This window comes from Maniola hyperantus, chromosome 1 (assembly GCF_902806685.2).
Source record: "Maniola hyperantus chromosome 1, iAphHyp1.2, whole genome shotgun sequence".
Classification (NCBI taxonomy): domain Eukaryota; kingdom Metazoa; phylum Arthropoda; class Insecta; order Lepidoptera; family Nymphalidae; genus Maniola; species Maniola hyperantus.
The window spans coordinates 9,179,415-9,204,324 of NC_048536.1; the positions used below are offsets into that span (position 1 = coordinate 9,179,415).

The 24,910-nt window shown below is 36.9% G+C and overlaps 1 protein-coding gene across 2 annotated transcripts; it reads left to right on the top strand.

The window, feature by feature from the left end:
* Positions 1 to 846: 846 nt before the first annotated feature.
* On the top strand, positions 847 to 24,910 carry LOC117986538 (homocysteine S-methyltransferase-like). 2 transcript variants are annotated; one of them, XM_069501608.1, is made up of 7 exons: positions 847 to 962; positions 5,747 to 5,936; positions 12,728 to 12,898; positions 15,346 to 15,446; positions 19,606 to 19,767; positions 22,546 to 22,760; positions 23,687 to 24,910. In XM_069501608.1, the coding sequence occupies exons 2-7, from the start codon at positions 5,756 to 5,758 to the stop codon at positions 23,886 to 23,888; spliced, it is 1,032 nt and encodes a 343-aa protein (XP_069357709.1). In that variant the 5' UTR covers positions 847 to 962; positions 5,747 to 5,755; the 3' UTR covers positions 23,889 to 24,910. The 2 variants fall into 2 exon arrangements, with proteins under 2 accessions (XP_069357709.1, XP_034829274.1); XM_034973383.2 differs by lacking the exon at positions 847 to 962 and adding an exon at positions 1,094 to 1,272.

The window sequence follows — 24,910 nt, forward strand, 5'->3', positions numbered from 1 at the left end:
GTTTATTCAGTCTAGTAATAATTTTACTGTTAGGTAGTAAAGAATAGTCCATACATTTTAAATACGAAAGTATTGTCTGTCTGTCTGATAACTTTTCAGAGCCCTTCCGTTTAACTGATTTTGACGAAATTTAGAACAGAGATGGCTTGCATCCTGGTGACAGACATTAGAGCTACCTTTTGTCCCGGAAAAATAAAAAGTACCCGAGGGATTTTTAAAAAACTAAAATCCACGTCAACGAAGTCGTACTTATTTTATATTTTGTTACAAAATAGCTTGCATCCTGGACACGGGTATAAGCTACTTCCTTTAACCCAAAAAATCGAAGAGCTCTCACGGGATTTTTGAAAAACCTAAATCTATCTCTGCATCAAAACTGGCCGTGTAAACATAGACAGACAGACGTATACATCTGTCTATGTTTACACAGACAGACAGACGTCTGTCTGTGTGTCACAATTTCGCATACCTAACTATAATACTTGTATAGATTTTGGATTAAAAAACATAGTAAATGAATTTTAATTTTTTATCATGATAATTTTACTAAAACAGCGAGAAAGCTACATTTGGGTGGCGGGTAGCTACATCTGAGTACATTGCTCCAAGCTGATAACTCTAATAATAGCGCTCGTCTCTTGAACCGCGTGCTATTAGCCAATCACTAGCCACTGATGAATACCCAGTGCTCGCATGGACTAAATAACGCAGAGAAAATACAATACAGACTGTAATATTAAAAAAAAAAATTATTGTAAAACCATGCAACTAAAAAAAACCAAAGTAATATTCAAACCAATGAAACTGTCGTCAGCCGTGGTCACCGCAGCTCAAAAGACGTGTTCGTCCGATATTTGTTGACTTATAATAATAGATATTCATATTCGAGCTAATGCAATGAAGAGTCACAAACTTTCGAGGTCATTGTCCGATATTTGGACATCATAAATATTATTGTGAAAGTAAGTATAAATCGAATGAATTGTATCTGTATGCCCGCTTAGTAACGACTAACGACTAAATAAAAGATTATGTGACTTGGTCGCATAAAATAAAATATATTTTTTTTTAAATTCATTTTGTCCGTAGAGATAATGATTAACCTCAGTGTGAGTGTGGTGTTGTTGTAGGTACAACGTGCGATACGCGTTTAGTGATTGTTTGCGCGTTGCTTTACAATGAGATCAAAACAGACATAGTTTCAATAATACCTATACATATCTACTTAGTTGTTCGGTGTTTGAATTAATTCACTCTACCCATTATTAATATGTAAGTATACTTTTTATTTGTGAATTCACGTGTAGGTATAAATTATAATATTATAACCTATTTGTTAAACTTTATATCTACCGATTTCTTGTTATTTGCACTTATGTAAATTCATGGCAACAGCGAAGGTTATTTCGAACTCAACGGCGTAATTTCGTCCACCCACTTACTACCGAAAATAATTATTTTTTAATATTGTTTCCTAGTATCATGGGAAACAACATGGGTACCTATGTTTACGATTAAAATATAATAAAGTCCGATCATTTTGATAGTGTGTGATTATTCACAAATTACAATAATATTTCAAAATTCAAAATAGACACCTATTTATGTACACTTAGATAGGTACCTAATATGGCTACAGGCTTCAAATAATTAATGTGAGTACCAACATTAATTTGCTATATTAATACTTGACAAATTGTTATTCTGTTTTTAACGTCCCTTGAAGGTAGGTAGAAAGTTAAGAAATTCCCTTTGCGATAAAAGCCTATCGTACTCGTAACGACTCGTTTACACAATATATTATATGTCGCAGGGAAATAGAATAAAACCGGTATTTGATCACATCCCTAATGTTCCATCGGCAGATGTTAAAATATCAACTTAATTTGATCATTTCACTAAATAAATCTAGTGATTCGATCATTTCACTAAACACATCTAGTGATATTATGGTAAAATACTGAGTGTAGTTTCGTTGCAGTCTTGTCTATCCTACCCCTAGAGTGTTTTTGTGATGAAAAAGTTGGTCAGTTTGGTCCTTCATTACATTTCATTAACTATGCCCAGTATTTTATCATATTCGGTCCCTAGGAGTCGTTTCTTGTGGGCACGTAATTTGCTAATGAATCCAGCTCTTTTTTTAATCTCCAACATTCCCTAACCTTCATCATGAAATACTGAAGTAACGAAAAGTGTAATAACATCTTAATGAAACATAAATCAGCATACGAAAGCTTGAAAGTGTCGCTGAAAAAAGGTGGAATTGTAGGTGTTAAAATATCGTTTTTAGTGACAACAATATACTTCATGTGACTTGACATCCAGCTGAGCCACAGGGGTATCAAAATGAAGGAAAGCGACTGTTAGTTCATGATTTGTATTTTTCCTGTAGGTAGTCTTAGTAGATAATTCTACCTAGTGGGTACCACTAGGTAGAATTATCTACTAAGACACCTTTTTACCTACTAAGGTACCTACCCAAGCTTGGGTTGTCATTGTTAAGAAATATTTTATAGTCTTGTTTGTAGAATACTAGCTATTGCCAATTACTTTGTTCGTGTGGATTTAGGTATTTTTAATTTATCGTGGAAGCCATTCGTTTTCGCGAAAAAAATGGGGATTATAGCGCCAACTTCAAAAATTATTATACTTATTCTGGTTTTTTGCTGATTATGGGTTTAGAGTAAACAAGATGATGCCCGCGACTTCGTCCGCGTGGATTTAGGTTTTTGAAAATCCCGTGGGAACTCTTTAATTTTCCGGGATAAAAAGTAGCCTATGTCCTTCCCCGGGATACAAACTATCTCTGTACAAAATTTCGTCAAAATCGGTTGAACGGTTAAGCCGTGAAAAGCTACACAGACAGACGGACAGACAGACAGACACACTTTCGCATTTATAATATTAGTATGGATTGGTTATTGAAAAGAGTCAGCTACAGAAAACATTCTCTGGGAAATAGGCTACAGGTATAATTGAACTCTGCATCTAAATTGGTCAAGTCAAAAGCGTGAAAATTGCGAACATGGATCGAACTGACAACCTTTTATGAAATCGGTGAAAAATATAAATAACAAACGTTTATCTGAAAATACGTAGTTATGGATGACAGGGTTTTTGTCCGGAGAATAATGTGAATTGATTTATATCCGCAAAAAGCAAGCAAAAGTAAAACCAAAGTTCTCACGCCTTTGTACGGAAAACTAATAACTGCCTTTGTCAATGAAAGCGCACCCTCCTTCCATTTCACCTCTGAACCCTTAATGATATTGATCGCATTACGCTGTGAAAGCAGACTGAAACATCTCAATATTTCACGTTCCTTATTAACAGAGTTCTGAGGGAGATGGAACTATTGAGATAAATCTAGGTGAACGATCTAGACTCTAGACAAGAATGTTTTTAATAAAATCCAAGATTTGTAGTAACTAGTAGATATCTACACTGTTAATGTTATCTACAGGTATGCGAAGTTAAAGTTACAAAATAAACCGTAAGTTTCTGATATTCAGGTCTGTAGGTATGTGTGTTACATATTTTGTTTTTTGTGTGCAGAGATGGATAAGTATATCTACGTCTATGCTTTATAAATTCACCACAAGCAGGTTCCCGTAGTCCGCTAGAATTTAGGAAGGTACGTCGTCGGTCGAATTGGCAATATGGAATACAGCTACTTCCAAAGGTAACGGTTTAATAGCTCTTTCAGTTTCTTTAAAACTCGGGATTATATTTTGTAGAATGTTTTCTAAGTTTTCAGTTTTAAGACAGCGGTCAAGATTTTTTTTTTTACAAACAAATTCTACAATAATTGATGTTTTTATGAGTCCGAAGAGTGCCAACGGGATCCTATTACTAAGCTTCCACTATCTGTTCATCCGTCCGTCTGTCTGTCAGCGGGCTGTATCTCATGAACCGTAATAAATAGAGACTTGAAATTTTAACAGAATGTGTATTTCAATTTTTAATTGCCACGTTAAAAAAAACTCGGTGTTGACATAGTGGTAGGCAACAGCAGTTAGAGTATCTACTCTACGAAAAATAAACTTTCATTTTCCCAATAATTTTATATAAGCCAGATGGAACGAGGTTATACGGGGCACCAGCTCGAACCTTGTTATAAATGTAAATGCAAAGCGGGAACTCGGAAGAATCAAACAGTTTGCGAGAGATTGAATGGTAAGATACCAAACAGAGGGTTCGGTTACGCTGTTCAATGTTTAATATCTGTCAGATCTGTTTTAAGTTAATCGATCGTGTCATTAGGGTGGGAAAAAGTTAGCCAATATTCTGAAGTGTATCTACGTAACATGATCAATTAATCGAGATTCATATGGTTTAATTCAATACTATACTTACTAGATAAAATTACGAGACATTTTCCGCGATTGATAGCCTCCATCTGGTGACAGAAGGGCTGACTCATTTTTTGCGCAACGGATCGACCTGGCTGTCCAGCGCGGAAATTCAGCCAGAATTCTTGGCACCATTACACGCGAGCATGATTTGTATATATAATTAGATAAGGCTAGCTTTACACGCACAACAGACGGAAACGTTTAAGTGCGGAAACCAGCCCAAAACGAAGAAGGGCTAGGTTTAAATTTTATTGTAATATTTTCATACTAGGAAAATTATACGAAATCTTAACTTCATTGCCTTATATATACCTACACAAATGTCCGAATTAGTGTTCTGTCATTTTGTGACAAGCGGCAATGGCAATCGGGGAGGGAACGCCCCGTACACCCGCACAGCCCCCGCGCTAACCCGGTGCGGGCGAGCGCGCGAATTTTATATACTTATTAACCTAAGCTTATAAACGTAGATACTTAATATACCTAAGAATCGGTCCATTGACTTATCTTTTTTTTTTTTTTTTTTTTTTTTTTTTTATTCAGATACAAGTTAGCCCTTGACTGCAATCTCACCAGATGGTAAGTGATGATGCAGTCTAAGATGATAGCGGGCTAACCTGGATGGGGTATGGCAGTTTTTTTTTTTTTTTATTAAACCCGTACCCCTTTGGTTTCTACACGGCATCGTACCGGAACGCTAAATCGCTTGGCGGCACGGCTTTGCCGGTAGGGTGGTAACTAGCCACGGCCGAAGCCTCTTAGTTTATAGTTAAGGGGTTCTATTGCGAGATAAGTACTTTGTTCTTGTGTTCTTTCAATTGCACTAGCACTACACTTTCACTATGACTACACTAGCTCAAAATGCTTAGTCTAAAAAGTCTTCGTATTGGGCCTGTACTGTCGAGGAACTGGATAGCCTCGACGTTGATGATGGAACCTGTGCTTATGGGATTTAGCATGTTTGCTAATAACTGTGTCCACGAAGTCCATTTGAAGATCGCGATGAATATTTTAATTTATGACCTACCATGGTGCATTGATGATACCCCTGAGTACTTTATTTTGGAATCACTGAATTATTTGAGTATTGCTTTTTCCGGTACAGCCCCATAACTGGATACCATAAGTCCACACTGGCATTAGGACTTAGTACAGTAGTACTAAAAATGCGACTGAGACGTCTCTTACGATCTTGCTGGCTAGGTTTAATTAAAACCCCATTCAGGTTAGCCCGCTTCCATCTTAGTTTGCATCATCACTTAAAACCAGGTGAGATTGCAGTCAAGGGCTAACTTGAATCTGAATAAAGTAAAATAAAAGTCGGCGTGTTTCAACTGATTTCTCATAATATATCTACTACAGCTATTTCCTTAGTGGTATTTTTGTTACAGATTTGAACCATGACTCCAAGTAACGAGGACGGGCTCGAGCCCCCGCACATTGTGGTCCTGGACGGCGGGTTCTCCACGCAGCTATCTTGTCACGTAGGCCACGTCATTGACGGCGACCCTCTTTGGAGCGCCCGCTTCTTGCACACTCACCCCAATGAGGTCGTGAATACTCATCTCGACTTCCTTAGAGGTAACTATTTGAATATAGCTAAATATATTATATTATGTAGTATGAGTACAGAATTTAATAATAGAAAATTTTTTTTAGGCAAGCTAGAACGTTTTAAGCTAGATTATTAAATTGATATACCTATACAGTTCGCGACAGGTCGATGGTCTATAAATGTGTATAAATTCTGTATTTTCAGATAAGTAATGTTCTAACCCAATAAATCTAATTTTAATAAAACATAAAAGTAATATTTTTGAGATTACTTTTGATTACGTTGAGTAGGTGGGTAATGAGTAGTTGAGACGTAAAGATCTAACTAAATTTTTCAAAAAAAAACCACAAAAACTAAAAATTAAAAAATATTTAATTTATCTTCTCATTTACTTTCTTTATCTAAATATATAAAAGGAAAAGGTGACTGACTGACTGACTGATCTATCAACGCACAGCTCAAACTACTGGACGTATGGGGCTGAAATTTGGCATGTAGATATTAGTATTAGTAGATATAGCTATTATGACGAATATGATGTAGGCATCCGCTAAGAAAGGATTTTTGAAAATTCAACCCCTAAAGGGGTGAAATGTATGGCTTTGAAATTTATGTATTCCACGCGGAAAAAGTCGCAAGCATAAGCTAATTACTGAATATATATTTATTATTATCTATAGGTACAAGAGTTAATGTACTTCTATAATAACATTTTTTGGAGCCGGTGTCAATTACCCGCATGAACCATTGATTGCTTTGCGACTTCACATTGGCACCGGATTGGCACCGACTCCAAAAATTATTCTGAAGTATATTCTACAAAACAAAAACAAAAACAACCAAATCAGTTCATAATGGACTGGGTATTCGCGTAAACAAAAAAACACCTACAGTCTAATTGAGAACCTTCTCCTTTTTTGAAGTCGGTTAAAAAGATACACTTTCGGTATGGTAATATGGAATATTACCATTAAGGTCAGACAAATCCCATAGCCAGATGGACTAAAACGAGGAATAATAAAACTGATATATTATAAAGATCAAATGTCATATTTTTATGTGTAGCGCTTATCTTACGCAGACAAGGTTACAGATAACTGCCAGTAGGTACAATAAACATTGCGAAGCAGCAGGTCAAATATTTTTAATAGGTAGGTAGGTATACTAGGTATACGGTCTATGTATTTAATAACCTATACCTAACCCCACTAAAAATGATAGCATGTACGAAAACACTGTGTCTACATAGTACTTATTATTTAAGGTGCCTGCACTATTCTAGTCTATGCCCATAATTAAAATTGGAAGTCTGTAAATTCGACTATGTTATTAAAATTTAAAAAAAAAACCACAATCCATAGTCTATTTATCTGTCTGTCCCGGACAATGTTCAAAATTGCTAAATTGTAAAGTCTATTGCCTGTTTGTCCGGGATAATCTCTGGAACGGCTAAATAAAGGGACTTAGGTATACCTATTATACCTACCTAATCTATATTAAATAAAATTGAAGTGTCTGTCTGTAATTTCTAAATAACTACCTCATATTAAGCTCATATATGTTATTTGAACTGTACCATAACTGAATCACACGTTTTTAAAATTTTTGTCTGGCTATCTGTCTATTTCAACGGGCTAATCTTTGGAACGACTGTACCTATTTTGACGGGACTTTCACAGACAAGTAGAAGATTAATCAGGGCTACTAGGCTACCATAGGCTTCTTTTTTATCAGACTTTAATAAAAGGAGGAGTTGTGTTTTTCCACCTATTGTACACCGAAATCTCCGAGATTACTGAACCGATTTGCGTAGTCTCATTTTTAATTGATATAGAAATTTTGTGACACTGTCCCATAATTTTGGATTTGAGTTCCAACTCCACAGTCCTGATGCTGCCGGGGACCCGACCACCTAAACTTAGGGAATTTAGAAAATGTCGTTTATAAATTGATATTGGAGGTACTTACCTACCAAGTAGACTTTATCGTTGCTGTACCCGGTTACTCGACCCTGATGCTGTAAGAAATAAATTGCATTCCTAAATCGTGGTGATCCCAAGGGATTTTCAAAGAATCATTCGTTTAAATGTTTTTATGAAATTTGGTACAAAGATACCTTGCATCCTGGGGACGGGCTAATACGGATAGGCGACTTTTTGTCCTAAAAAATCAAAAGTTCCCACGGGATTATTGAAAACCTAAACCCACGCGGGCGAAGCTGCGGGCATCAGCTAGTTTATTATAGGGATGGATGAAAACAATTTAAGATTATTTCTGGTTCAGTTTAAAACTGCGATGAGGCCAACAAAAATTGCGTTGCTCAATAATACAATTAGTAGGGAGGTATAAAAATAATTGCGATTGCTGTGACGAAACTAACATTGTATATTATGATATTGAAAGTAGGTAGGTACTTACTAGGATTGATTATAAAAGTTCTAGTATCCATAAGTAAGACGCGACGTGTTAATCAAAAGAAAAGCATAATTACTAATTAGGCAAGCACTTGAACGCTTTCTATTCTCATAATAAATTGATCTTATATTAAATACGTAATAATGGTTTTATTAGGAGTATACGAATAAAACATGCTATACTTACCTACCTAGATATTAGGACTGCCTACATTATACATACAACTAATAATGATTAGGTACTTATGAATGTGATTTATATAGGTACATTTAGATATAATTTCAATAAAAACGGCTAAACTGCAAACCTTTTCACGTACTCCACACATAATACAGATAAAACAAAAAAGAAGATATTCGACCATTAAAAATAACGAGATCACATAACTTTCGTTTTAATCAAGAATGAAAAAATAATGTACCTCACTTGTCGTCGGGTAATTGAACCAAACGTCAGACAGATTTATTCACTGAAATACAGGGAGATATTGTCATATTATCTAAGTATCGTACTAGAGTAGCAAACCTTTTACTTTACAGGCGTGTAGTAGGCTTCAAAAAAGCGCCCCTGCCTGATGATTACAAAGACATAGCTTAACAATAAATACTTATTTTTAAGAAAACATAAATCAGTATCTATATAATATTTTACTTTGGCACGGCATTAACGCTGTACTTTATATGCAGGATAAATCTTACCGAATATTACCTATGTAATGCCACATACACAAAAGAATATGCATACTCGACGTGATAGGTCCTTGGTTATTAAAATATGAGTTCTGGCTCCTAAGGGGGAGCAGCCTTCACACAGCACCCTGCCTTCAACTATTTTGCTAGAAGTCACGAAAGTCAAGAACTATCACTGTAAAAAAAGAAAAACGGTTTTCCTGCAAAAAAACGAGGGGTACAAAATACCGTGTGCGCGGAGCTTTCTAAAAAGAACATATCATATTAGGGATAATGATAAAGTTATTAGTGACGGAGTAAAACTAGGTCCAGTGATATTTTACTGTACTGTATAGCACACTTTTTTTCGGGGACTCTAGTAATGTAAGAACTCTGCTAAAATATGAACTTGAGAGACAGGCAAATGTTCACATTCAGCTAGCATTCAGCGTATCTAATGTTCCAAATTCGAGTAAAATATGCTAAGCTTCAGACAGGAATACGAAACCTTCAACAGAGTCAAAGCTATTACAACAAACGCAATCTTGTTTTAGGTGTTTAGGTTCTCTCCCCTCCTGTTTCCTAGCGACTGAAACAATTAGAATTCAAGAGAAATAGATAAGAAACACTGATCTAACTAAACAGTCAAAGCGTGACGGCAGCGACAAGCGACAGAAAATGCACGGCAGGACACAGAATGCGCGCGTACGAGTGTACGACTTATATTTCAAGGAAAGTAAATGGGCCCGACCGAGCTTCACTGAGCATCTTTCGATTTGATTGCTGCTATCCCTGAGTTCCCGCCTGAACTTACGGATAACAGTTATCTAGATAAACTTGAAAATAAAATAAAATATTATTTAAAAACGAAACATCCAAATCGTTAGAGACAGAAACCAGTTACATAAATATCTTTACAAGAATTAAAGTTATTAAAAGCATAGGATAGGAGGTATCTACAAAAGCACATCCCAGTTCAAAGAGTGACGGCGCGCGGCGGCGGCGATGATGGTGCGTGGACACGACGCCGACGAGCGTTTTGTGTCCAAGCTTTGTACTATACTTATGATGTGTTTAAAAAAAGATAAAAGGTCTAATTTGACCGACCAGGGAATCGAAATATAGAACTGATACCTACTTCTTATTTTGTAAAACTTAGCTCTAGATACTAACATAGAAGCCGTCGTCATGTCAACATTTCAGAAAAACATGAAAAATGCTGGAACATAATATTGAAAAGATAAGTTTTTCTCGCACGTTCCTTATGCTCAGGACCTCCTTGGCGTGCTTTGTGCAAAAACACTCTAGGGACAGGATCGTGTCATACCGCGCCTGACGAGGGGTTGCAAGAGTCAGATGTAGGTTAACTTACTAAGGCGAACACATACTCGTACAAATGTTTGTTTATTAGAAATAAAAATTCTTGTAAAAATAGTTAGTTTTATAGAGAACGTCACACAGCGGAATATGTAATTTTTTGCATAACATAATAAATAGACGAAATTAAAACTACCTTAATTTTTTTTCATGAACTCGCTATTGTAGAAGCTTAGATCTCTATATGTACTAACTACTAAGAAGGACAACTTTTTACTTAAAACATTTCAAACTTGTTTCGGATGAGTACCTATACCTAACTAGACTCACACCGTGTCTTCATGCCTACTTATTTTTGTTGATCTTGCATGTATGGACTGACCAATATAAAGAAAGATTTTGTATGTAGGTTCTCTCTATAAGATGAGGTAATACTCAACTAAGAAAGGAGGAACCAACGGAATATTTTTAAAAGCTAAGTCTACGCGGACGTAGTCACGGGATAAAGCTAGCACTTGGGAAAGCAATAGTTCAATCACGTAAAGATGTGCCCAACATTAAGCGGTCCGAAAAACCATATTATCAATTGTCTCGAAGCTTCCGTACGTAAATGTCTTCTAATTGGGTTACTCCCATTCGGCGAAGCTTCTGAAGTACAAAGTAATTGCGTTGTTCTCTGCTACAAAGGCGCTACGCGAATGAATATCTAGACACATTACACGAAGCTGACTGCTAAATACGTATGTACATACAAGTGCTCTGTCAGTATACGGTAGATACATACGTGCATGGGTGTTTTGACGAATTACACGTTAGGTCGCTTTTAGCTTGTCATTTCCTTGCATCTGAGAGCGAGAGTGCGACCTCGTCTCGTGTCATCGTCCTATGAAAGCGCTTTTCTTCGCCACAAAACGGACCGTTTCTTTTCATAAGGAAAAGCTGAAAAGTGTCTGCAAGCAAATAACTCCCTAGGGGCGAAAAGCCTACTACCTTGTTTTACCGCCCGACTATCTAGGAGAATGATGCGAATAAATATAAAAAGCAACCTCAGTTTAGCTCTTGGTTTATGGCTTGATGTACCAACGAGCAGAATTTACTTAGCCAGTATGAGTACAAGTTTAGAATGGAGGAAACACGGTTAAATCAATTATTTGGGTACAGCTATTAGATGTGTAAACATCTATAATAGCTGTACCCAAATAATACCTACTCCTCAGATCAGAAACTTTAGAGAATTCTTCACAATTTAAAGAATCGCGGTACATTTGAACCTACTTAACTAAAATGGACTCAACTAACTATATCTACCTAGTTGAACATATAAGCTTTTAAAAATAATATAAGATTATGGGTAAAAGTATTAAGCTCATAAGCTATTTAATTAAGTATATATGATTGCTGCTATGTACGTTGCCAAGAAATAGCGGCATTGTTTATCGTTCGTGGATTTACGTATTAAATGCCTTACATTAGCATAGTAGAGGAGACAGAAGGCGCGACTACATAGTGCGGTTTATGGTACAAGTAGGTGATCGTCGTCGGTACTTCAGCTCGGAATACATGACGACGGCGTCATTAATCACCTTGTTTCTCTAATACGTTTTCATTCGGAGCCCGCCTTCTGTTTATTACATAATTAATTTCTACAACCTAACCCAACAAATATTCCTTTTCCCAAAACCGGTGCTTATTGAACTTGGGGATCATGTTGCGTTAGCATTACAAAGTTTTAATGAATTGTTTATATCCCTAGTTCACCCTTCTCTTTGTTAACAATGGTAACTCATCTTTACAAGTTAAACCATATTTATGGGAAATATAATTTGATACATAGTATTATTATTATATTATAATATTTTTGTGATTTAGATGAACTAAAAGAGTGGTATAAAATATAATGGATAACGAGCGGTGCAGGAGTTAGGGCTCTTATCAGGATAGATTATAGACAGGTGCTATTCCAACGGAAACTTCACTTGCAATTAGGTAGTACGTACTCCATAATTGATATTAATTGAGAAAGTTTACCTTTGCATCCCTTTACGTACACAAGGCTTTACGTAACTTCTCTGTTTACAAAGGTACCTATGATACCTACATATTTTCATACATATTCCTCGTTGTTTTCATTTATCTCAAACCATGTAGATTTCCTTACAATGTTTTCCCTCGCCGTTTAAGCAAGTGATATTTAATATGCCTCCTTAAATATTTTATTGTACTAAAGATTACTAACAATTCTATGAAATAAACTTAAGTCTAAATTAAAACTAAAAAAATATTAATAAGTTATATTTAATTAAAGGTGCGTGCTCACGATCGAACTCCGAACCCCCCCCCCCCCCCCCAATAGGAGACCAAATCGTAATCACTAGGCTATCATCCCTCCTAACTGTTAATATTATGTAAATTTGCAGCGGGTGCCCATCTTATCATCACAAACACGTATCAGGCGTCGGTAGGCGGGTTCGTGGAGCACCTGGATATGACTCCCGAGCAAAGTTATGATCTCATCATGCGCGCAGTGGACCTGGCCAAACAAGCGAGAACGTTATACCTTGAAGAATTTCAGGATTATATACAAAATGGTAAGAATGTCCATCTACTTTGATTTTTATTCATCGTTGGATACTTACAGGCCTACTCATTTGCAAGTAATTTTTTACGGTGGTGCCGTTAGTAGACAATATAATAATTCAATGGTGGTGGGTGCAAATCTCACCCGAGTGCCCCTCCAAGTTGACGATGTCTTCGGACCAGCGCGGTGGGATGGTTTGTCCTCCTACATTTTCCTTCCCGATACCACAGAATACCTACTTAGAATGATAATAGTATCTTTCAACCAATACGAAGTCTCTATTCAAATAATTTAAGTATTACTATAAAACCCAAAAATATTCAAAAAATACTAGGTGACTCGTCCCGGCTTTGCTCGGGTGAATTTTCTGATCTTTCTAAGTGATTCTTCTTATCTACGTTATTTAAAACAAAGACCTAACAAGTTTTTAATCCCAGCCGTTTGAACACAAAAATGGTACTCGTAACGGTGTAACTGATGAATAAAGTTATTATGACTCTCGATATATTATGCTCCAAAATAACCGCGGCGGTGTCAACATAGCTAGGGTTTGTGTTCCCCGAGGGACGGGTGCAAGCACGCATTAATTACTTTCCGAGGGCTTACAGTATTATAAGGATAATGTTAAAGCATAGAAAATGAAGTGTCGAAAAACATTGTGTGGACCGTGGGTACATATTATAATGAAAATTTTGTATAAACCCGGGATCCGTCTCACTAAATCACAAGTTTTCTATTAAGTAGATATGTATACTGTGGGCTGTGGGTACATCTTATATTTTCTATTTTTTTTGTGTAGGTACTTGATACTTGTACTACAGTTAGTATGATGGATCTCGCGCACTAGTAACTAACCCAAGTCCAAGGCCATTGGACTAAGTGACAAGTGCGCTATAGAATGAATAGTTTCATCTGATCTGATGCGACCATAATCTTGGACTTGGACTACCTTCTAGTGCGCGAGATCCCTAAAACATGGAATAAGTATACTTATATTAACAAAACTATCTCGCTATCTCGAATGGGAAATCAGAGTGGATATTGTGAATGCCGCCAATAAGATTAATAAAGACTTTTTCGGAGCGAATTATAGTCCAAGATCGATGCGATTCTAATTTCTAATAGGAAAAAGTTTATACCTACCTGTACTATTACATATCCTAAGCCTGTGGTAGTTCCCTTTTTTGAAACTTGAGCTTTTTTATGACAGGCAAATAAATTCTAAAATAATGAAACTCCAAGATTTTCTGCGGTAATTTCGTGTGCCCTTATAAAGCGAGGTTTATCCGATTAAATTTTTGTACAGTCTACAGTTAAGCGCGGTGGGGGCAGATTTTAACAAGGTTGCGAACAGCCATTCGATTCAATTATTAAGTAATATAGGCTGCTACTTAGTGGTACCTATCTAATAGATAGTAGCAAAAAATAATTATTAAATAGAAGCTCGTGGACATACATACCAGCAAGTGTCCATGAATGTTTCGTCAAAATATGGCTATCATTAATGCATGCTGTAGCATCTGTGCCGTAGTCTTCACGAATTCATAAATAACTAGGTACTCATTAGATATAGGTTATAGCCCCATGTGCTAGCAATCCTCTTTTTCACTGAGTCATGAAAACAGTGTATTCCGAAAAGTCCCGAGGACTGCCGAGCCTGGCCGAACAGCTCGGCAGCCGGGACGTCCGGGTTGGTGTTGTTAACCGGAACACGAATTGCATTGATTGCGGATTGTGTGTACTTATTTTGAACATACGCGTCGGACATTGACCAGGTTTGATTTTTCGACTAAACATTTATCTAAAACTGTGGTATAAATGGTGCGTAAGTTAAAGGAACACTCCTACTCATTACATTATAGGATCCCTACAACAATCACTTTCATTAAATACATCAATAGACATATCTCTAGGTATACCAAAGATATCAAGCGATTTTATTAGATCTAAGAATGTTAAAGTCATTGTGAGGAACTGGGTAAACAAGATTTCATATTTCTGTGTTAAAAAGTTAAAATCTAACTGTTTAGTACAATAAATCATATATATGTATATGTTTCTGATCTAAGTACCATATAAAAAAAAACCGGCCAAGTGCGAGTCAGACTCGCGCACCGAGGGTTCCGTACTACAGTCATATATGTTTGGAATTTTGCACGATAAATCAAAAACTATTATGCATAAAAATAAATAAAAATCTGTTTTAGAATGTACAGGGAAAGTCCTTTCATATGATACCCCACTTGGTATAGTGATCATACTTTGAAAATTGAAAATACTAATTGTTCATGAACACACTTTAAATTTTTGTGATGTAACCACAAATTCACGGTTTTCGGATTTATTCATTTACTTGTGCTATAAGACCTACCTACACAGGAACCACAAGAACTGACTCCTTTATTTTTTGGTAGTTAAAGTTTATCGGAAAACGCAACGTAACTTTTTTACACACAGATCTCATCCCACTGGTGGTGGGATCAGTGGGACCGTATGGTGCACATCTGCACGACGGGTCAGAATACGATGGCAGCTACGCGGATACCACATCTGTTCAGGTACGACCATCGCATTAACTTATACATAAGCCTAATCCCGGTAGACAACTAGAATGTATGTTTATAGGTAGGTACATACAACGCGAAACGTCTATAAATTACGAAAATAAATTGTAAATTACATTCAATAAAATAGAAACTTGTGTAGACTAATCCAATTTTAAATACAGCAAGAAAAGGGCTAATAAAAGCTAGTATACATAAACGAAAAAATTGCTATTCAATACCACATTTGCTGTATCTAACTGTGAAATAAATTAGGTATACAAATACGAGTAACACTAATAATACCCATTGGCTATTGGAAATTGTTTAATTATAAATTAACCTCGTTGCGAGTCAGGTCTTTGTCTATTTCTATTTCTACCTGGCTAGATTTTAAGCGCCCAGTCGTCAAATCGATTTTGTATTAAAGCTTTTTTATCAGCGGAGGCTATAAAATTGTAATTTGAATTTTTATTGTTCTTCGTCAATTTTCTTTTCCGAAAGTGTTCCTTTCACGAGGCTTGTACGTGGAACAATGGCGTTGGAAATGTTTATTTATTTTTCTTTTCTTTCTCGTAACAGGTTGATATAAGGCTAATGTTGACTCGGAAATTCCGATTAGTTTGGTAGTTATATAGCTTCGATTACTAAGAAAGTTATTTGCATTCACCTGAGTGTAAAACACTTCTTTACGAGATGGAACGAATCAATCAACGAAGGTACTTAGTTTTCGCTTTGTGCCCTATGGCTATTAGTAACATCAACCCATCGCCAACACACTACTGAGTCCCTTTCACTCTCTCTCTCTCTGTCTCTCTCATACTCTGAGTACTCTACGATCTCCTCTCAGAATGTTTTATATATCTTTGAGAACATTTTGGAGAATTCTCAGGCATGCAGGTTTCATCACGATGTTATTCTTTACCGTCAAAGCAAGAGATAATAAATTGCATAAAATGCACATAGCTTAGAGAAGTTAGAGATCAAGTTCGTCGGAATCCTAATCGGGGAGCCCAGTATCTAATCGCGGACTCCCGGATTAGGATTCCGACGTCTTTTCCACTAGACTATCACTGTTTTATTACAGCTAGGTTAACAAGAAGAAGAATAACTTATTCATATTAGTAATTTTCGAGGTTTGTACACCGGAATGATTGTCATACCTTAGTTCTTGATAAATAATTGATCATCCATACTAATATTATAAATGCGAAAGTGTGTCTGTCTGTCTGTCTGCTAGCTTTTCACGGCTCAACCGTTCAACCGATTTTGACGAAATTTGGTACAGAGGTAGCTTGCAACCCGGGGAAGGACATAGGCTACTTTTTATCCCGGAAAATTTAGGAGTTCCTACAGGATTTTAAAAAACCTAAATCCACGCGTACGAAGTGAATAGTCATCAGTACCAGAGTAAACTGAGAGACAATTGACACGTCTGCAAAAAGTCCTTTATTTTAATTACAAAAGAAAAATAAAAACCCTCAGCGAGATGAATTCAAATACAGCGAAGTAAAGGTTAAAAGCGTCGGCTAAATCGTAAAGGGGGTCGTAAAGTTGCCAGCAAATTAAAATTTACATCGGCTATATGAAAACTCCTTTTCCATTTCCATCGCCTTTTTTTCTTCCCCAACAATATTTGAGTGGGGCGGACGCTTAATTAATTAAAGCTAGGACAAATAGATATCAGAAACAAACATACAGCCAAGACATTTATGCTTTGTCATGCTTTTTAATTTTTAGTAAAAGAAATGATAGACGTAAATTAAAAACGGAGGCAGAGCGCCCGGATCTTGTCGTCTTGGGTGATCTTGGGATACTCAGAAAATTAAGAAAAATAATATTACCGCGAAGAGCGTACCTACCTACTGTAAATAGGCGAAAAACGCGAAAAAGAGAGGTGCTGAAAATTTGTTCCCTGTTATTGTCTGTCCTTGGCATCATAGTTCATAGATATACTGATTTTAATGCGCTTTTTATTTTAAAATAGGGGTAAGTATTTGTTTGATAAAAATCTGTAAAGGCCTTTAAAGGTCATTTCATATTCTTTTCCATTTCTAGTCGGTAGGTAGTTAGTCATCATCATCAGTCATACCATGGCATCGATATAAATGACAAGATATGCCCAAGCGAACAAAATTTTTCACGGTTTTGGAACCAAATAATTCACCGCCACCTCTTAGATATTAATGAACGACCCGTTTGAAATCCAGACGTCACTGAGGTTGCAAGTGGTGCTAAATAAACATTTTAGGACCAATGAATCGGTGCCATTTTGCTTGTTCAATGGCCCTGTCCTTACGAAGTAATATATAAGTCAATGTACCATGGATATTTAGTATGTGATGTGGTCGGTAACAGAATATCTGTTTGCCAAACGTATAGCCATTCTGTTGATTACTACCTATTGTTTTTAAAAACTAGTTTTCACATTTCGGTGAAATTTTGTCACCTGTTGTAATGAGTAGGTACCTACGTAGTGATGTAAAACATAAAAAATCCTCGTAAGAGGTAAAATGGGAAAAATATTTATAAAGACACTACATTGGAGAGCTGATAAATTCAGGAAAAATTGTCTTGCTGATCGGCGCACGCCGTAATGCCTTCATTTTGCGAAGAGCATTTACAAATTAACGTTTTCAAGCGGGGTACAGCCTCACGGGCAGGTAGGTATAACCTTATTAGGTTGTATCAAAGTTGAAGTACATATTTTACAACCTAATTAACATAGTTCCTACGATGTTTACTTGAAGGGTTCTTGGGGCTTCAACCTAATTTGTAGATCCTCCGTGGTGTAGATACGTCCAAGCAGTTAATTGTATACGAATTTGTTGACGAAATAACTTCGCTGTGACAGACTGTGTAACTCGTGGCTTGACCTTGAATCAAAGTATTTATTGTTAACTACGTAATACTAAATCTAGTTTTGACTCTAGTAAAGTTTGAGCAAAATCAAAGTACCTACCTACGCTTCATAGATCTCGGCCTTTGAAGATCTCAGGATCAGCCAATCGTGATTCATTGATCTTGTCGGTAAATATACCTTGATATTGAACTCTAGGTTCCAATTCCCCAGTTCTGGCACAGCTAATGTACATATACCTAAACTGTGATATCATCAATCCATACTTCCAAACTAATATTAAAAAAACGAAAGTGTGTCTGTCTGTTTGCTAGCTTTTCACGGCTCATCCTTTCCACCGATTTTGACGATATTAGTACAGAGATTGCTTGCATCCCAGGGAAAGACATAGGCCACTTTTTATCCCGGAAAATCAGAGTTCCCACGGGATTTTTAAAAATCTAAACCCACGGAGACGAAGTCGGGGCATCCTCTAGTTATTGGACAATTGATATATAGTGGGTAAAACTATTTACCTATTTAATTGTTACTTCATACAACAAAATGATCAAACTGCGGTTGGCTTCTCCAGACAAGAGTGCCACGAGGTATTGTCAGATTTCTTGGGTTGATTTCAAAAACATTATTTAAGAAAACATTGCAACCTACAACTAAACAAAACATTAATTAATTAATTAAGTATTTATTTGTAGAGTTTCGCTGTAAGTAAGGCAATGAGAATTTTAAGGCGTTGCAAATACGGCTGTCTCGGCGGGTTTTCCAAAAAGTAGTTAGCGCACCGCTTGCCTTGAATTTAGATGTGCTCTATAAATAAAATCTCTCCTTTTCACGTTTTTATCTAGATTTTCTTGGCTTACTTATACGTGACGTATAAAAATACGTTAAAATGTGAATATTAACGACGAAAGTAGGTATAGGTATTAGGTACCTACTTTATTTTACTAACCTATCACGATCTCTGTATTTATTTTGCACTAGGTATAGTTATTGATTTATATCTACTCGTAGGAATATTTCCTGTATGTTTTCCATGGTAGTTTACAATTCCAACATGCAGCAATTAATATTTCACAACTGAAGCAATTTATCAGCGCGCTCCATACAAATGTAGTTTGGTCCTCATTTGAATATTGACCAATCAAACTCGATGAAATTTATCAGGCACGTTCTAGAAACTAATACCTAATCTAGTTTTAAAGTAACGCGGTTTTAAAGATTTGTATGTAAATCTTTGAGCCTGTGTAGTTTTGAAACTAAATATTTTAACGGAAATATATACATACGTAGATAAATCTATATTTTCCTCTTTTACAGACTATGCGCGAGTGGCACCGACCACGGATTCAGGCCCTAGTAGAAGCTGGAGTAGATTTACTAGCATTGGAGACGATACCTTGTCAAGAGGAAGCAGAAATGCTATGCGACTTGCTACGAGAATTCCCTAATATAAAAGCTTGGCTGTCATTTAGTTGTAAGGTTAGTATTGTGCCTATCTCTGTACCTAAGGGACCTAATGTCCGACAGAAGGTCGATTTCATCCAAAACGAACACGGAAATACTCGTAGCCATTCGTAGCATACAAAACCTTTCTATTTCGCAAGTAGAAAACGCTGTGATGAGCCATTCGATAAATGAAGAAGAAAATTTAGAAAATGTACAGAGAAACTTATTTAACTTACCTACTTTTATGATCTTTCATCTTTAATCCCTGATTGTGCCTTGTCACGAGGTCAGCCAACCGATAAGTTACAAAGAACCGAATTCAAGAGACGCTTTGATATCTACGAGTATACCTACCTACATAAAAATTTATACTATCATATCATATTATAAATGCGAAAGTGTGTTTGTTTGTTGGTTTATTGGTTTGTCCTTCAATCACGTCGCAACGGATCGACGTGATTTTTTGTATTGATACAGTTAAAGACCTGGACATACTAGCTACTTTTTATCCCGGAGAATCAAACAGTTCCCACAGGATTTTTGAAACCTAAATCCACGGAGACGAAGTCACGGGCATCAGCTAGTGTTCCAACAAATATAATCTAAATATTTAAAACGAAAAGGTGACTGACTGACTGACTGACTGATCTATCAACGCACAGCTCAAACTACTGGACGGATTGGGCTGAAATTTAGCATGTAGATAGATAGCTATTATGACGTAGACATCCACTAAGAAAGGATTTATGAAAATTCAACCCCTAAGGGGGTAAAATAGGTGTTCAAAATTTGTGTAGTTCACGCAGACGAAGACGTGGGCATAAGCTAGTGTTATATAATATTTATGTAGGTAGATATAGATTTTATTCATTTGCTTTAACTTATAGCCATACTAATCAATTATATTAGTTAATTAACAATGACATTTGATATCTAAACAGCAAATAGGTATAGTTATCTACATCTATATGTGTGCTGTTTTAACTATTGTGATTAATTTGTAGGACACGTGAAATCAACAAAGTTGTTTGCCAAATATCCGTACCCTTATATAAATGCGAAAGTGTGTTTGTTTGTTGGTTTGTCCTTCAATCACGTCGCAACTGTGCAACGGATTGACGTGATTGATTTTTTGCATGGGTATAGATAAAGACCTGGAGAGTGACATAGGCTACTTTTTATCCCGGAAAATCAAAGAGTTCCCACGGGATTTTTAAAAAATCGAATTCCACGCGTACGAAGTCGCGGGCATCCGCTAGTTATTAATAAATAGTTGACCAGTATTCCCGATATACCTACGTACTATACCAGTGTACCTACGTGCCCACGTTTTAATCGGTAGATAGATACCCTCGTGTATATACATAGGTAGGTGATGAAACGATCATCATTGTTTCATCAATAATAATTAGGTAAATAAGTAGATAGTTCACCGTACCTATACCTACACACATCTGTACCTATACAATAATATTATCATACGGAACATTTGAAGAATCTGCTAATCGTCTGACCTACCAAATTGTACCCGTAGTACCTACATGATTTTACGTCTCACTAAACCAAACCAAATTTGAGAGTCGAAATACTTCCGCGTTACAGTAAACTGGATCTTAAATGCCTTGTTTTAAAGCTCAAGTTTGTCTACACTCCTACAGCCAGCGCTCCAAGCGGAAACATTGCGAAATTAAAATCAGTGGCATTGAATATTTGACTTCAATTCAAGGCTGTTTAGGTCCATTTTACTGTAACGCGGAAGTATTTCGACTCTCGAATTTAGTTTCGTTTGGTGAGACGTAAAATCTTGTACTACGGGCACTGGTCCCTATCAGGAATCAGGATTAATGTGTGTTGACTGGTAATGGCCGTTGTATACCTACTACAAAAAGGGTATGGTAATTTCTATCGGTGTCTATCACGAAGATTCAGTGCTTCTGATGTCACCTCGTTTAGCTACAGAAGTTGGCCAATAACAATTACGGAGTTTAACTGTTATTTATTGGACCTTTGCTTAGTGTAGTGTACAACTAAATTACTACGTGCCCACTGAGATACAGAATAGGTCACAGTAGCGATCAGAGCAAAGGCTGCAAATATCAAACCTATAAATACCTTAGGTTAACCGTACCACAGTCCACAATACTAATTTTAAATTAGATACCTGCCGTAAAAGTTTTACGAGCGAATACAGGAAAAGCTTATTGTTTTAAATAGCAAACATTTTTAAAACTTTAATTTAACAATTTTATTAAAGTATGTTTTGTTTAAAATATGATTTTAGACTAAATGTGTGAATACACTAAACCTTAGTGATCTGTGCACTAAGCATTATACTTATACTTATGTAGTTCCTACTTACGCTACTAATAACAAAACGTCATGTCAACGCCGCGCGTACGCATGTAGGTACGTAGGTAGGTAGGTACATATGGTACGCGACAGGTTGAGATGGCATCGGAGAGAGCATGAGGCAGGGGGACGCCCCGCACACCCGCACGTCGCCCGCACCGGGTTAGCGCGTGGGCTGTGCGTTCTCTCCCAGACTGACTTATACGTACGCTAACGCTAACAATATTTTGACCAATTAATTAAGTATTGCTAATTTTATGAATATTGGCACTCCATTTCAATATTTTTAACCGACTTCCAATAAAGAGGTGGTTCTCAATTCGGCCCGTTTTAAAACTGCAGAAACGTGTTAAGATAATTTTTTTTCATGATACCGATACCTAATTAAAAATTAGCACCTAGTGTACCTACCTATAAATACCATTGCTGATAAAGATATTTTAGTCGTGTGTTAATTTCCAGGATAACCAAAGTATAGCACACGGCGAGAGTTTTCAAAAAGTGGCCAAAAAATGTTGGGAAGCAAATCCGGATCAACTCGTGGCTGTGGGAGCGAACTGCTGCGCGCCGTCGTCTGTGTCGCATCTGATACAAGGGATCAACGACGACCGACCACACGCCCCTATTCCGCTGATTGTTTATCCGGGCTCGGGCGAAAAGTACAACCCTCAGATTGGGTAAGATAATATGATACGCTATGTAATTTACCTATGAGGTATAAATAATAACTATAACCTGTAAGAGTATCTAACAGTTTATGCTGATTTTAGGTTTGCGCTACTAAGTATATTATATCTAAGTATAGTGCGCGACCGGCCGCCTATTACAGTGGCAAAGAGTTAATATTATGTGAAGTGGCAAAAAGAGGAACTACCTAAGAATAAGTATATGGCACGGTCCACGAGTATTTCCATAGATTTTTATTATTATTGACTCCAAAGCACTAAGGCGTAGAGACTCGTAGTATTTCGTAGAGGAATCGAAGACACCTTTGTCAACAGGGCCGCAGCTGTAGCCAATCCCAAATACGGTAAAAAAATTAAGTGATGATAATCGCGCTAACTTGAAACGTGTGGTAAGTAATGTAGCATCGAACCGGGGCGGTAAATAGTAGTTAATCTTCGCTGGTAGGGTGGGTGGTAACTACCCGCAGGCGGTAACTATCGTTAAAATATCGCCAATACCTAATACTCACCAAAGCGTGATGCGTTTAAAATATATCAATTTGTGTATATATTATATAATATTACATAGTATCTATTATGTTCTTTTCATGAGTATTTCTATCTTCTTTTTGTACCTATTCTACTCCCTTAACCTCTCGCACTGCCAAGGGTCACTGGTAGAGATCTCTCATAGAGATAAGTGCTTCCCTGTCCACGTTTGCTCTATTTTTCTCTTTACTGTAAATATTTTTAATACAAATAATTAAAAAAATATTACGAGACTAGATTATTTTCTCCGGGGTGCAAACTATTTTTGTACTCTTCTTCAAAATCAGTTTAACGGATGGGCTGTGAAAAGCTAGCAGACAGACAGACAGACACTCGCTTTCGTATCTATAATATTAGTATGGATTATTTAGCCTACAAACTTATTTCAGGTGGATAGACCGTGACAAATGCGAGCCGGTGGAAGTATTCATCCAAGAGTGGCTGGACCTTGGCGTACGGTACGTAGGCGGGTGTTGTCGCACCTACGCGGCTGACGTGTCGCGGATACGCAACCAGGTGCACTGCTGGCGCGACCGTTGGCGCTTTCAGCACAGATACCAGGCGGACACGACCCCACAGAATGTTAATTAATTATGACCGTTGTGTGTACTGTGCAGACGCTGGCCACCACAGAAAAAATCTATGCGTTAAACTGTTTGTCGACTTGTCTCAGTCGTGTGGTGCCGCCAGACGCTTGCGACAAACAACTACAGCAAGCATCGGCAAACACCACAGATGGCTTGCCTGCCGATCGGATCGAACGGAAGCGTTGGCAATCATACGCAAACACCCGTCCACATGCATGCTGTTTGTCTCAAGCATGTGATCCGCCATTAAGAGATCAACACACGACGGCAGCGCACTGCAACGGTAAGTGTGCTTACAGACGAGCGGCACTTTGTTGACAGCTGCCTTTGCGCTGACACGCATAGTGACGCTCGTCTATAAGAACACTAAAGTATAAACGCGGCTCCCTAAAGCTTTTTTGTACTAAACGTATGAAGTGCTTCATATATGTAGTTCTTTGTACATACATAACAAAACTTACAAGCGTACGCGCGCGTTTAGTGTGACGCCTTACCGTATAGTTCCGTCGCGTAGTGTAAGTTCACTGTGATGTATTTATAGTGAAGTATAAGAACGCGGGGGTTCTTTCGACACAACAAAAGTGGTCTAAGCGAAGTCCGTAGAATTCGATCATAGTGCTAGAGCTTGATACCGACAGGGTTGCTGTAAAAGCAGTTTTAGAAGAGTCTCGGTAGGTTTTTATTTCATGTAAGTTATTATGATTTTGTTTAAAATGCAGGATACTAATGAAATAAACAGTATATCATATTATACCTACGTATCGCAAGCGCTATTTGTTACGAATGTTATCCCCCGCAACCAAAAAGTGTTTTAATGTGCGCTCGGCCAAAGATTTAAATTAATACTAAACGATTTACAATAATTTAATATCTATATTTCTTTTTAAAACTAACAATATAGGTACCTACTGTAATTTGACAAAGAATTTTTTTGTATTGTAAATGTAAATGAACTGATTAATTGTATATGTATAGAATTCTGTTGATATTTACTGATGAATAACTCTGTATACATAATATGATAAA